At 48.4% G+C, this 15,190-nt stretch overlaps 1 protein-coding gene across 3 annotated transcripts in view; it reads left to right on the top strand.

Moving 5' to 3' along the window:
* Positions 1–15,190, top strand: part of Ttc23 (tetratricopeptide repeat domain 23) — a 71,286-nt gene that overhangs the window by 41,755 nt on the left and 14,341 nt on the right. For 2 of the 3 annotated variants that reach the window (XM_041652785.1, XM_041652796.1), the window contains exons 7-8: positions 2,829–2,934; positions 14,211–14,338. In XM_041652785.1, coding sequence (XP_041508719.1) covers positions 2,829–2,934; positions 14,211–14,338 — 234 coding nt within the window. The remainder of the gene's footprint in view (positions 1–2,828; positions 2,935–14,210; positions 14,339–15,190) is intronic. The other variant, XR_005974377.1, reaches the window with a different exon arrangement.

The raw sequence follows: 15,190 nt of genomic DNA, 5'->3' as shown, positions 1-15,190 counted from the left end.
TGAGTTTTATTCAGTCAGAAACAGCATATGTTGGTGTGTTGAATCTCTGTAAAGAGCTCTGGAAAGCCTTCCTGAGCATCCTGCAGTGGCCTCTCCTGCAGTGGGCCATGGGGGTGAATAGCCAGGAGGACGTACAGTCTGCCCACATGGTGTTTTTCTTTGGGGGGCAGTTTTACTTTTTCTTTTCTTTCTGCAAACACCAAACCCTTGATAACTTGATTCCACCCTTCAGCCCTGTGGTCTGAATGGTGGTCCATGAAACTGTGTTTTGAAATTGCTATTATTTCAGTATTGCAAATCAGAGTTTAAGAACAGTTTTTTTGGTGCCAATTTGAAACTAGTGACTGCTCTGGGGCTTCCTCAGTTCCCTTGTTCAATTCTTTCACAAGAATTCCAGTAGTGAGCAAGGTTGTTTTATATCCAAGCCTTTCTGCTTAAGAACTCTGAGTCTTCCAACAATGCCAGCAGGGGTGGCTGGGGCAAGCAAGCCCAAGCTTTGGCTGCTCGGATTTTAACAAATGAGGCAGCATAGCATTGCAATACTACCTCTCCTTGACTGTAAGCTTGGAGACACATTCAGAGATGGGAGTGCTCCTTGGTGCAGACCAGAAGACCCTACTGGGATGACTTCCTCTCTTAAATCATTGCTCCCGCCCAAGTGCTGGCATCAGTTTGCCTTGTCTCACACCGTGGCTGATGGATGAATAGCAACATTCAGGACATGGTACAAAAGCAGAATTTGAAGCCTGCATATGAAAGCCAGAGCTTACCTCCACTCTTTACTGTGAGATATCTGGACCATTTACCCTGTCAATGTTCCAGTATTGTAACCCACACTGAAGACTGCCCACCCAAATAGGAAGACAAGTTTATGTGGGTCACCGTTTTGAAGGTTGGAGTTCATGATGCTCACTTCATGGTGGCCAGAAAAACCAAGGAAGACCCTAGAGTCCCATAATCCTCTCTCAGAACACACTTATAATGGCCCCAAATCTCCCACCAGGCCCCGCTTCTTTAACAGTTCCAGCACATCTCAGAGCACCCAGCTGGGAACCACGCCTTTAACACAGGCACCTTTGGGGAATATTCCAGACCCAGTCAGCACTCTCAGTTTGCATACGTAAATTGAAGATCATAGAAAGTATCCTCAAAGTAAGTGTTACATTGCAAATGAGAAGTAAAGTACAGCTTAAATCTTAGTGCTTGTTGTCACCTTCTGCCTGCCCAGCCTAGTGTTTTCCTCTGTGTTGCTCCATGGGGTTTAATCTTCATTGCTAAGTTGGCTGGATTTAGACTCCTAACAGATACACCTCTGGGCATGTCTATGAGGGGGTCTCATGTCTCCAGAGAGGAAACGGAGAGAGCAGGAGACCCATCCTCAAGTGGTTGACTCCTCCCACCCAGTAGGGCCCCAGGGCGAGAAAAAGGGGAAAAGAGAAAGCCTGAGGAGTACCAGCACCCTTCTTTCTTCATAAAGGAAGCACAGGGTGACCAATAGGCTGGTGCTCCTATCCATCCCTCCCATCGTGACATATCCACTGTCCCGTGAGCTAGGGTAAGCTGTTTATGTCCGTTATTTTCTCATAAGAGTAAGAAAAGTGGACTGGAGGGATGGCTCAGTGGTTAAGAGCACTGGCTGCTCTTCCAGAGGTCCTGAGTTCAATTCCCAGCACCCACATGGTGGCTCACAACCATCTGTAATGAGATCTGGCGCCCTCCTCTGGCATGTGGGCATACATGGAGGCAGAATGTTGTATACATAATAAATAAATAAATCTTAAAAAAAAAAAAGAGTAAGAAAAGTAACGGGCATGCGCTCTTTGGTAGTAGCCCCAAGCTGCCCACCGTCCTGAATGAGCACATCATATCAGATCATTTAGCCCAGCTTCCCGTGACTGTCTGCATCTTGCCCAGTAGGCATTCTTCAAGTGATTATTGGAGGGATGTAAACATATTACTCACGGTCTTTTTAAATTTTGTTACTTATTTGTGTGTGTACGCGTCTCTGTGCAAAACACACGGGTGAGAACAGATCTCTGCTCTCCTTCCTACATAAGTGTGTGTGTCTATGTGTGAGATCACCTGTGAGCTGCCTGATGTCTGTGCTGGGAATCAAACTCTGGTCCTCTGCAAGAACAGTATGTGCTCTTAACCACTGAGCAATCTCTCTGGCCCAATTTTATTTTTTTCCGATTTGAAATGTCGACAGAGAGATGATTAGTAACGTTTTCTTTGAAGGGTTATATTTGATATTTTATTTGAAAAGATTTTTTTATTGTGTTTATACAATACCATTTTTTTCTATTGAGTGATTTTAAAATTAACTTTATTACGAAGGAACTGAGCAGCTCCCCCGTGGGCCTCTTGCAGAGGGTGCAGTCAGGGGAGCTTGGGGTTCTGAGAGCAAGCTGCCCCTCTGCAGGAGGATCAACACTGCTGCTGAGCAATAGGCCAGGAGCTGGGCTTGCCTGCTTCCTGTGCACCTCAATAGAAATTTTCACTTCTTGAGATTCTTGAGACTCTCCTCCCCTCCCCCACCCCCGCACCTTGGTCATCTTTGCTGAGTCAAATGACCATAAGCTTTTAAAGGATTTATTTCGGAGATTGCCTCCAGCTGCGTTTTCCAGCCAAGTGAATTCTGCATCCAGGGTTCTGGCCTCCACCCAATGCGTTTCAAATTCCCAAAAGTCAATTGCACTTCTTCATCAATCATCCCTTCCAGCGTGCTGGAAAGTTCCTTGGCTTCCTGCTTATCACTGCTAGGATGGTTTCCCATTGCTGCTGCCAAGCAAGTAAACACCTTGTTTCTTTTCTCTCTGTGGTGACAGGCACATCTCATCATCCTGAGTAAAAATCCCTCCCCAGAGGAGGCTGCAGACTCTGCACACTTTGTTGCCCGGGCTGCTGTTGCTTCTGGGAAGCACGAGCACTACGGTGAGAACAGACCCCCTCTCTCCTACACAAGCGGCTTGGGCGTGTGTCACTGGTGGGTGAGGCTGTGGCGTGAACCCTCTGTCCTGTGGCTCAGCTGCTGTGCAGCTTCCCTGGGCTTTCCTCTATCTGTCCTTTAACCTTTCAGAAGGTCACCCTTCATCCAAAACACCACTATAAACAATGGGAATTCATGCACAGGCAGCCGATAGGGACATCTCTGCTTTTCCAAGGTGACTACTGTTGAGCTATGGGGCGACAGCTCTGAACTCCAAACTCACTTGGCAGGGCTTTCAGCCTGGGTAAAATGTACACAGTGTCAGGATTTCAAAAGGAAGCTGCCACTCAGTATGAAGTTTCTTATCTTGGCAGGAGAGTTAGAACGTGGGGTTTGGGGATTCTCCGCTCCTCCATCCTGGCCTCCTGTGTGCGACAGGAAACACATTCTAGTGATTTTGGTGGGATCAAGCTATTCAGAAATGGTGTGTAGCCTACACAGAATACAGGTATATTTCAAGATATCATATAGAAATCATCGTGACTAACATTGAATCCAGGATGACAGAAGTCAGTGTTGGAAGAGTGTGGAGTCAGTTCAGGAAGCAGGAGTCAGGGTAACAGGCCCGACTTAGGAGGTGAAGGGGAAGCCCCAAGGAGCAACCTGGTCCAAAAAGATCGTAGACACGCAGGGACTTGGTCTGTGTAGGAGCTGGTGCAGGGTTCCATAGGTTACCCTCTTCTTTCCACCCGCCTGGCTCACCCAGCAGATCTGGAAGAGCCCGAGCAGAGATGGAAGGAAGAGCCAAGTGAATTGCTAGTCCTCCCACCACTCCCCCCCACCCCCACCCCCACCCCGCGCTTTGAGCATTCTATCTACCCGAGGTAGACCAATGCGCCTTCAAAACCATCAAAGAGCCCCAGACTTAGACAGCTTTTTTGTTGTCTTACACTCCATTAATGGGAGAGAGAAAGAAACTTCTGTCACTCTTAATCAAACCTTGAAAATATAAATCTCACACAACCCAGATATCTATATGGACCCCAATCTCTACAGTAATCTAATGTCTAGACAGTGTGAGCGTATCAGATAGTTAAGGGAAACTTAAGCAAGTGGCAGACGGCCGTTGACTATAGAATGAGAGACTACACAGAGCAGCGAGGACCCCGGCAAGCTAAAGGAGCCTCTGCCTAGCTGTGTGGCTCTAGCAACATGGCGGCACGTGGCCAGGCGGCTTTTATTGTCCAGAGAAGGAAGACATTTTGGATGTTCAGGTGAAACCTCCAATTGCTGGTTGATGGTAACTACCTCAAATGTTTAAATATTAAAAAAATTTGTTTAAGGTTAAAGTGAGCGTGGGGGCAGCTTTGACCCCAGGTAACCCTGCGGTCCTGTAAGGAAGTTGCCATAGTTTTCCTCATCTGTGCACAACACGAAAGATAGAAATTTGGGGTCCAAGGCTTCCTTTATTCTGTTTGATTTTTAATCTCTTTTTCAAAATATATAAGGTTTTCTACCTTAACCACTTTTACATTTATGGTTCCAAAGAACTTAACACTTTTTTGATATGGTTTTGTTTTTGTTTTTTCTAGACTGGGTTTCCCTATGTAGGTTTGGAGCCTGTCCTGGAACTCACTCTGTAGACCAGGCTGGCCTTGAACTCACAGAGATCCACTTGTCTCTGCCTTCCCGAATGCTGGGATTAAAGGTGTGCGCCGCCACCACCCAGCTGATATGTATTTTTTTGAAACAATGTTTTACTCTGTAGCCTAGGTTGACTTCAAACTCAGTCAAGGCAGTCCTCCTGCCTCAGTCTCGTAAGTACAAAGTGAACCACCATGGGTCCAGACCTGTAGCTTCTGGCGGACGTTTGTCATAAGGTGGGAAGAACTTGCTGTGGGAGTGTTTCTGTAAAACTGGAGGTCATGCCCTGCTTCTACGGGCTTCAGGTTAAAGGTGTCAACAGCAGCTTTGAGAGCACCGGCACCTGCTTTCAGTTGTCACTACTGCCAGAGCTGTTTCCTGCCGTATCTGCTTCTCTCTCTCTCTCTCTCTCTCTCTCTCTCTCTCTCTCTCTCCCCGTTGCTCTACATCAAACTGACAAATTCCAGGTGGGCACAGGAGCTGCTCTCTGTTAGACCCCTTTCAGATTTGGGGACCTACCAATCAGAGGACACCTGAAACACCTGTCATCTTGGTAACAATAGTGGCAATTCGATGGGAAATTCAGCCACCAAAACCTTAAGGTGAGGACACATCTTGGTTGTTCCTGAGTTAAGACAACTGGTAGGCTCTGAGCATTTAAAACGGGTAGAGGTAGAGGAAGACAATGGTCTCTTCTGAGAGATGACCCTAACTAATAGCTGAAAGAGGCAAAGGCTAAAAACGGTCCTTTTGCCTGGAGGCTATTCTGGTTCTGAGCCCCACCCAATACACAGTGGACTCCCTTGTTGACTATAGGAAGTGAATGATGGCCAACAGAAATGATGCACAGAGAGGGTATCGTTCCAAAGCTGTTAGACCCATCTGCTTTGCCCTTCATAGAATCGGTGATAATCCAAATTGAGTTGTTTTTTTTTTTGTGTGTGTGTGTGTGTGTGTGTAGAGTTTATACACACACACACACACACACACACACATATATACACACAGCTGGGTTTGCCTCCCTTACAAAGTGGGGGTGATAGGAGCACCTCCATGGTACAGACGATGTGTGTATCCCAGCATCGGACACACTGGCCTTGCTTTACTTAGCTCCAGTTTTAGATGAAGATTCTTAGTCAGTAGAAAACGTGATTTTTTTTCCAAGCCATTGAGTATCAAGGTCTACGCCCAGAGCGTCATCCCCAGATGCTTTTTTTATCATTTGTTATACGTAAGAACTGGCCCTATTTTATACCTTCCTCCTTTCTTTCCCTACCTCCGTGCAAGAGCCTGTGGAGTCTAGAGCAAACATGGGACCTTGGATGAGTGAGGGCAGCCTAAGGACAAGGATGTAGAGAGCCTCTGGGAAGGGCCAGGACCCAGAAGCCTGCACAAGGTCTACCCTCAGCCCCTGGGGCTGACCAGAGAGAGCACTTCCTGATGGGCATCCAAAGAGCTCCGCGAGGTGTATGAGGAGGGGAATGGCTGGAGAGTGGGCGGGGCTGGAGACAGGACAGGGAGAAGTGACTCCAGGACACAGGAAATAGCAGTGGCGGCGGCAGCAGCAGCGTGAGAACTGTGCGCAGCCACTGCGCTTTCTCCTGCTGCCGTCAGTACCTTCCACAGCCCTAGAAGCGCGACCCTTCACCTCCAGCCAGTTCTTCCTACCAGAACGTTCTCTCGGTCGGGAGAAGCTCTTCCTGTCTGTCTCTGTCCCTCTTTCTGCACCAAGTCCAGATGAGCCTGAGGGCTGCTCCTTGATTGGTCCCTTTCAGATTCAGCACCTGCCAATCAGAGGACCGCTATCACCCTGATGATAATAGTGGTGATTTGATGGGCAATTTGGCTACTAAAGCTAAGCTAAGGACATGCTAAGTGAGGATGCTGGCAGAGAAGCCCACAGGGTAGAAGGACATGCCACGCCTGTTGTCCGGTAGCAGTGTGGACCTCAAAAGAGCTGTGTAAAGCAAACAAACTCTTCCATGGCCCAAGTAAATCAGAAATGAGTACCTGTGTGGAGGAACCACCCCGTCCCCCCCCCCCCCCCCCCGCAATTATTCCAACTGTTGAAGCCTGCTGTTGTCAGAGCCTTTGTTCCCTCGGTGGCAGATGAAGACAAGACTGGAAACCAAGTGGCCTAGCCAGCGCATGGAGACCCAGGCTTTGTCGTAGCTTGTGCCTGCAAGTGTGCTGTGCACGAGCCGAACAAGAACAGCCTGACGGGGGCCCAGGGATTCAACTTCTCTCTGAAAGCAGGAACAGGACAGACACAGAAGGCAGGGAATACAGCTGGAGACCAAGCAAGCACAGTCCCCCGCGTGCCTGTTATCTCTCTGATGTCCCCTCACATAGAGGAAGCCACCAAGGCAAGGCTGTGAGACTCCCACCCAGGGCTGAGGACTGTCCAGGCCTCTGCTGCTCCCTGCAGGAAAAAGGGAGGAGGACTACTGGGAACTTATAGAGCGTCTATCCCAGTCTCCACCCCATCCCTGCCCCTGCTCTCACCCACCCAGGACTTTCTGACCTGGACTGTGATCACTTCTGGCCCCCCAAGTCCTAGCCAGATCCTCCAGAAACAAACCTGCATGTCTTTCAGAGTATCATGGGGCAATCTGGCCTTTTATATTTTATATTTAAACCTGTTTGTACCTCACATAGACTTTTGGCTTTGCTTTTGCTTTTGGAGAAAAAAAAAAAAAAAACCAACGTAACAACAGAATCTTTAAAAAGCCTAATTTCCCATCTTGCCCGTCTGCTTCTGCTTTCTACTGGATGTCCATTGAAGGCACTGTCTGCTAAAAAGCGATGCCACTGGCCCAGACGTAAGGGTTTCAGGCCACATACCGGAGCTGGTGCCTTTGCTCCGCGCCATCCTGCATTCCTCGCGCAGACAAAACTGCCCTAGAAGTCTGGGAGGCTTGTGCTTGCGTGAAGATTCCCAATTCAGGCTGGTGGAATGTCACTAACCTGGGCCTGGCCAGCTTCCCAGAGCAGCCATAGACAAACTTGGTATTAACAGCTCTCCCAACCCTGCTAAGTGTCCAGGGCCTTGGCCTTGTGTTTATAACGCTTCTCCTTAAGGATATTAAGATGAAATGGTCCCCAGCCAAGTACATTTCAGTGTAAACCTTCGTGCTTCAGGGCCTGCTCAGTGCAGGCAGCCTTGTTTGGAAATGGCCCCATGTGGTCCTGGGCGCCAGCAGGCTAAGGAGTTCTGTTGGAGCCTAGGGACAGGGATTTCTGAGTAACTGGATTCCCTGTGTACAATTTCTTCTATACAAATACATATATTTCCCGTCCCCCATTGGTCCTAGCCTCTCCCTACATTTTGCATAGGTAGAATTTTTTTTAAAAGGTGTTTCTGAAGCTTTTTCTCTTTTAAAGTATTTACTGGTCTCCTTGACCTTCCACGCCCCCCCCCCTTCTCCTCAACTCCTCCTCCTGTGTCCTCTCTGCTCTGCTTGCCATGGGCACACCCCACCCTTCCTCTGCTCCTTGAACCTTGAGTGTCCTGAGAAACCAGAAGTCAGGTGGCCCCAGGCATTTGTTGCTGTTGGAGCCTGGGGGCTCCTGGCAGGTAACATGGCCCCAGGGAGCAGCCACTGTCCTAAGCCTTCACCTTCCGGAGGCCCTCCTCAGCTGCTTCCTCCAGTCCTTCCCCTGAGGCCGCCATGGTGGAGCTGTGGTGTGGTATAGTCCTGCTGGCAGGAATCGAGAGACACCACCTCTGGTGACTTTCTATGTCCCTTCATCCTGATGTTGCCGCTCTTGATCTCCTTTTCCTCCTCAGTCCTCCCATCCCCAGAGCCCTGTGTGCTCTGAGAGAACCTTCCTCACCCCCACCGCTCTACTCAAGGCTCATAGCTTATAAGAATGCCGAACAACCTGCACTTGCCTGCCTGTGAGCAACACAAGCAGGTGTTTTCCCACACCTGCTCTGAGCCCCTTGGGAAGCAAGGGAGAAATGGATGTGGCCAAGAGAAGGAAAAGGAGCTTCTTCCTGGCTTTTTTGTTTGTTTGTTTGTTTGTTTTGCCAACACTTAAGGATTCCCCTTTCAGAAACTTCTGGAAGTCACCCTCAATCTAGAGAACTGGAGTGCAAGGTCATTCAGCAAATTAAAGGCAGCCAAGGCTTTAGAATGGAGACTACACACTGCCTCCTTCCCATACCCTCCACCCAGAAAGGTGGTCACACTGAATGTCACATCCCTAGTGCTAGCAATACAAGTAACCCAGCCCGAGAGCACAGGTAGGGGCTGTTCTATCGGCAGCTCTTGGAGCCAGTGGAAGGAAAGGGTGGTCTGTTACTCACCCAAGCCTAGATGCCTGGACCTTTTTCCTAGAGAAGAACCCAGCCTGGAGCAAAAACCTCAGGAACCCTACCTGGCCCGCTGCCTTCTTTCCTGTATGTCTGGAGTGAGGCCTGTGGCCCCTTTGTGCCATTTCTGGGCTGGCCAAACTGCACAGCCTGCGATGGTCACGTTCACAAGGCCTGGGTCACCCTTTTAGTCACCAGCATCTAATTTGTGTTCAGAGTGTCTCCAAAAAAAATGTGATGTTTATACACAGATGCTTTTGAAAAAGGTTTTTTATTAAGGCATCTCTGTGGAGAACACATACCCTTCCCTAAACTCAGGGACTGGAGATCTAAGTTTGCAAAATGCCTAACCTCTGTTGGTGTGGCTCTGCATGGCACTCTATGTGGTAGAGGGGTGGAAATGGGGAGTCTGGACAGCTCTGAGTAGTGAGAAGCCCCAACACAAGGAGATCCCATGGTGTCTGAGCCCCTTGTCGAGCTCCGTGAAGACACTCGGCACCTTTATGGCCTGCAAGCTTCTTCTGGCATGGTGCCCATGTAGCCGCCATGTTTTCTGATATATATCTGCGCTCAGCCAAACAGATGAACTTCCTCAGATTGTACAGCAAGTTTAACAGCCCAGCCTCCCACTGTGTGGGGTCAGATGTGTGAGAGAAGTAAGGGGACAGTCCTCAGGCCTCCCCCCAAGCCCGCTATGGCCCCATTAGATGGGTAGCTCGGGGTAGAAGCGCCCATCATGGTCTCAGTGGGTCAGTCTGCTGGGTGAAGGTCAGGCTAGGATTAGAGAAGTCCTCTTTTTAAATCTCTTGGAGTCCTTAAAGCCTTTGCAGTTAGTGTAAAGATTACTTTCTGAGACTGTTACAAAAGATAATTGCCACATTGTCCGGGGAGCCCTCCTCACCCCTCCTCCTGCCTCAGAATAGCCTCAGGCAAATGAAGCTCAGGTGAACTGGAATTTAATTAGAAGTTCCTGACCAGGGCCAGGGAGACTTCTCAGAGGGTATGAGTGCTTACTACCAAGCCTGAATTTGGTTACCACCATTGTCTGAGTTTGATCACAGGGACACAAATGTTAAAAATGCACTGCAGCGATATACCCACATACAAATAAATGCACGCGTGCGCGCACGCACGCGCGCACACACACACACACACACAGTTTTATAAGCTTCCCAACATCAATGGACCTCTCTGCAGCCCTCTAATTTCTGGCTCTTGGAACAAAGTTTTGTCTCCTTTGTCTGTGTATGAACCTCTCCACTCAAGTCTACCTGGCTTCAATGTCCCCTCTGTAGGGCCAGTCAAAATCTCTGTCCAGAGCATCACTCCCTCCCTCTGCTGGAGCTCACAGACAACCCAAACCCTCGGCTGTGGTGGGAATGGCAGGAGATTTATGGTCCTGGCTCACCTTTGCCGTCAGGACTCAGATTTACCCGCTGAGTCACGCTCCCACGTTTCAGGGTATGACTTCATCTTTGCCCAGGCTCCTGGCATCAGGTTGCAGAGGATTCTAGAAGTGCTTTTTAAAGTTAAGGACGGCCATGTGCAAGAACACTGAGCTGCCTGCTGGTTCTCTGTGAAGTCATACCCAACCACAGAACGCAGGAACACGCTGGGAGATGACTTCCTGTCCAGAGGCCATGGCTTCCTGTCTCTCTGGAGACTCTCTTATCGCTTGTTCCAGATGAGTCTGGGGAGCCCGTGCTCTCCCTTCTGGCCCTGGAAAACGTTCTCTGTCAGGATACGACTCCTCTGCTGTGGACTAGCATGCTTTGCTCTCTCTCCCCAAAGACCAGCCACATAACCATGGTTTGCAGTTCACTTAGGGCTGTGGAAAGGTGAGGGAGTAAGTCAGGTTCTTGCAATAAAAGAATTTCCCTTTATCCCAGATACAGATAAAATGATTTTAGGTTTACAGACAGGGATAATGTCAGTGTCAATACCTGAGACCCCCTTTGTGCCGTGAAACAAGGGTCCTGGCATGTCATTACAGACAGGGTCAGCTTGCCTGTGACACCTGCCATCAGGGACATTCTGTTCCCTAGCCTTATTTTTCTCCTTCGACTAAGAGACCTTCCAGGGACAGACCAAGGACAGGAAGTGCTAGGGTTACTGTCATATACCACCAGGCCTGCCCATCCAACCAGTTCTGTTTTACTCTCAAAGGATTGGTCCACACTCTTTTACTGGTTCCCAATTAGCTAGAAAATCAAAATATCACTCCAGGAAACCCCAGTCTCATCAGACTTGGAATGTTCGTGTTAAGCTTTTATCTATAAAGTAAATGCCGCACCCCCCCCCCCCCCCCCCGTCGTCAGATTATCAAAGTGAGTGTCAGGGTCCAACTTTGTTTAAGGCGTCAGCAATGAGATGATGTCTTCCATCTGGGAGAACCTTCTCCCATAAAACGTGGATACGACCATAGGAATGCACCTGCTGCTCTGGGAGAAAATTAGGGCTGTTCAGATCAGTTATTGTTGATCCCTCTAAAGAGCCTGGAATGGGACATGCCCAGGAGAAAGTGGCAGGGACCTTGCAGATGACCACGGCTTGTTCCCAGACCCAAGTTTTCTGCCGTTGTTTCTATCTGGAAGACTCTTTCCCCAGGTGTTTACCTCTGCCCTTTCTGAAGATCTCACGGGAGGGAGGAATGTGCGTGGATTGTTTCTCAGCACCCAAGACTCCTGCTGCAAATTTCAGCCGTGTTCTCAGAGCTCGCGCTACACAGGACCGCTTATCAGCAGACGGTCCGAGGTTTCTGTGTCTTCGGGTCAGTCTGTCCATTCCCATTGTGTCTCTGTCTGCTCGGTGTCCATCTTGGCTGCCTGCCACTTCTGATGCATGTGTTTTTCAGCTGGCATGAGAGAAGCCCAGAGCTACAACTATGAAAACGGGCATGCAACTGCTTAATATACAGAAGCTTTTCATTTTAGTGAGCGTGTTCATCACTGTATTGAACCTGTGTCTCGAATATCCTTTGCCCTCTGAGGGTGGAAAGGCTAAAAGCCTCCACTCAGACCTGTGCGGTTATACTCATTTCCATTGTAGAGGCCTTTGGCTGAGTTCATCCGCTCCAACAACACCATTAATTAGGTGGCTTATAATTGTTTTCCAAAATCCTGGAAATTGGGACGCTCCAGGTCAAGGTAGAGCTGCCTCTGGTCCACAGACAGCTGTGTTCCCCTGATTCTCCACATAGGGTCAAGACAACTGTCCATCTGACTCACAGTGGCACAAGTCCCATTCATGAGGGTTCCCATCCTCATGACATCACCTTTAAAAGGCTCCCTTGAAATGCTATCACCTTAGAGGTTAGAATTTTAACAAGAATGTGAGGGGCACTCAACATGTAGACCATCGTTCTGGCTGTATTTGTTTTCTTTCTTGTTTGCTCTTAAAGATTTGTTTAATTCCAAACTAATGTAAAGCATGTATCCAAGCAATATCAACTTTGCAGGTTATATTTTCCACATGTGTGTTCTTCTGTCACATACAAACATTGTAGTTGAGATAGCTCAGAGGATGAGGCCTCAGGAATGAGCAGCAGGGGAGACATCTTAGAAGCACCAGGTTGGCTCTGGGCAGGGAGCTTCACTCAGTTTCTGACCATTCAAACGGACTTCAGGTCTCATCCCCGGTCCTGCTCAGGCTTGGAGAACCCAAACACCGAGTGAACATACTATTTTCTACTAAGCCGGGGACTGTTTGAAGGGACCCTGGCGGCTTGACTAAGGCAAGCATGGCTCTGGCATGCCTTGCCCTCCCCACTTCCCTTGCTAAAATCCATTAGATTGCATTCCTGTAGCTAGCCCCAGGTTCTGCTCCCTTACTTGGCCACTTCCTCCTCCTGAGGCTGACTACCAAGGTCCAACTATCAAAGTATTTGAGGTCCAGCAATCAGAAGCCCCCTTTTGGCTCACCTAATTAACATACCTAATTCAAATTAAATACCTCATCCTAACACAAGGCTCCCTCCTATACCCTTTATAGTTGTCATTTGCCTGTGTGCCACCTCTGTCCCCTTCTATCTATAGGCAGCCCTTTGTCCCTCGGGGAAACACCCCTACCCCTTCCCCCTTGTCCCTTAGTCCTCTATCTCCTGTGTTTATATCCTATCCCTGCCCTCTGTCCCTCTGGGGCAAGCAAATCTCCTTCATGCGGAGAATTTGGCTTTGGGGTCCCTGAGCTAACACCTTTCCTTTTACTGTTTAACTTCAGTAAGCTCCCTATTTCCTAGGGTTTGGTTACTTTGTCCACATATCCTCCCAAGACCCCAGGGTGTTAAAGGCTTGGTCCCCAGTCTATGGCACTATGGACCAGTGGTAGAATCTCTAGGCAGTGAGGCTGGGAACCCAGCTCCTCCCTGATTCTCCTCACTTCTAGTTATCGGGACACACTCACCGTTACACATCACATCATCACCAGAAGCCGCAGAGCTGCTGGGTCACAGGCTGAGACCTCCATGAGTGAGCGCGGTTAACTGTCCCTCACGTTATGCTGATTTATCTCAGTTACTTGTTATAATGACAGGGCTGCGTGCAGCTGCAGCTCTGTGGTTCGGTTCCCTTTGCCGGGCTCCCTCTCTCACTCCTATGGTCGCCACTTACGTCAAACTACTCTTGTTTCATTAGTCCACGTGTTGAAGAGTTTAGAATGGTTGGGATTTTTCTTCAGTAGTGTATCAGTCAGATTTTCTATGTGTGTTGTTGTTCTGTGCGATATTTGTGTGTATGTGTTATAGAATATATATAACAAGATGGCAGTCAGAGTCCATAAAACTGTATGAGTTGTGAGGAGTGCCTTATTTCTAGGCAGAGAAAATGATCTATCCACATGAAAATCCTCTAGTGTGTTTAGGTCTGGGATAGTCCCCACCCCCAACACTTTCTGTATCACCAAGAACACTGAGATGTCTGAAAAATAAGAAAGTAAATTGCCAATTGCCGTGTCCTTTTTTTTTTTTTTTTTGGATTTTTCGAGACAGGGTTTCTCCGTAGCTTTTTTTTTTTGGCTCCTGTCCTGGAACTAGCTCTTGTAGACCAGGCTGGCCTCAAACTCACAGAGATCCCCCTGCCTCTGCCTCCCGAGTGCTGGGATTAAAGGCATGCGCCACCATCGCCCGGCTGCTGTGTCCTTTTGAGTGAAAATAGTTTCTGCTAAAACAAGCAGATTAACGAGCCCAGGAGAGTCTCTGGAACTGGCTTCTCTTGTCCAAGCGCTTATTTTTAAACTTTTCACCGTCACTCACAGAATATTTCCTCCATCTCTGCTTCGGATCTTTGGGCTATTTTCAAAAGTGGCGTTCTGCGCTCTTTTCAGATATGGCCGAGCAGTATTTCCAGGAAAGCATGGGTCACGTGAAGGATTCCGAAGGAGCAGGAAGAGCCAAGTTCCTTTTGATTCAAGACGAATTTTGCAATTTTCTGCAAATCACTGGACAAAAAGAAGTAAGTGGATTTAGAGCACAGTTGTCAAGCTATTCACACGGGTGCAAAGACTACGCCTTCAGTCTTCAAGCATCTATTACACAGCTAATATCTCCAGGGATGTCCTAGCCTCTGGGGAGTGCCAGATAAACAAATCAAGGAGCATCCACATACTTTCTCTAAGAAACCGAACTGTGAGAAAGTAAATGCTGCATCCAACTATATAGATCACAAGGGATTGAGACCTTGAGAACTCAGCTGGCAAACCCCTACTCACTACAGGTGGTTCTTCCAGCTGGGGTGGCGTGTGGCTGTCAGTGTCTGGTTTTGAGTATTGAATGGAATTTTCATATCTAAGGGAAAACTACACAGCACAGAGGTTTCAGCTCACTCTCTCTACTGCTGGTCTGTAAAGGCATGCTCTATGTGGCTTAGAAAAGTGGAACAAAACCAGAGTTTATACTTGTCCAAGCTTATATTATATTTAAAAAAAAATTACCTGTTCCCTGTAAATTGTAGCAGCTCCAGAAAGAATAGTAGAGGTTTGGTGTGTGTGTGTGTGTGCATGTGTATGCGCGAGCGTGTGTGTATGTGTGTATGCGTGTGTGTATTTTCAGTCTAGCATAGCAAATCTTGAAGATGAGGATAAAGCGTCTTTTTCTTTGTTATCTGGGGACTCCTCCCCATAGCTCTTTCCTCGTCCTTCATCTCTCTTCTCTCAGTTAAGGAACATGGGCTTTTATTCTGCACACCATCAGTTTGCCAGGCAGATCCACTAGTGTTTCCCTGTTCTTCTGAATCCACCCAACCAACGACAGAGGGCCCTGCCAGGGCCTTGAATTCCTACCCCAGACCCTTGGTCCTCTGGGGATT

The sequence above is a fragment of the Microtus oregoni genome, unplaced genomic scaffold, assembly GCF_018167655.1.
Source record: "Microtus oregoni isolate MIOR12 unplaced genomic scaffold, Mior012 000000F_ref0000247, whole genome shotgun sequence".
Classification (NCBI taxonomy): Eukaryota; Metazoa; Chordata; class Mammalia; order Rodentia; family Cricetidae; genus Microtus; species Microtus oregoni.
Note: the sequence above shows the minus strand (reverse complement) of the source record. Positions and strands in the feature narration are given on the sequence as shown.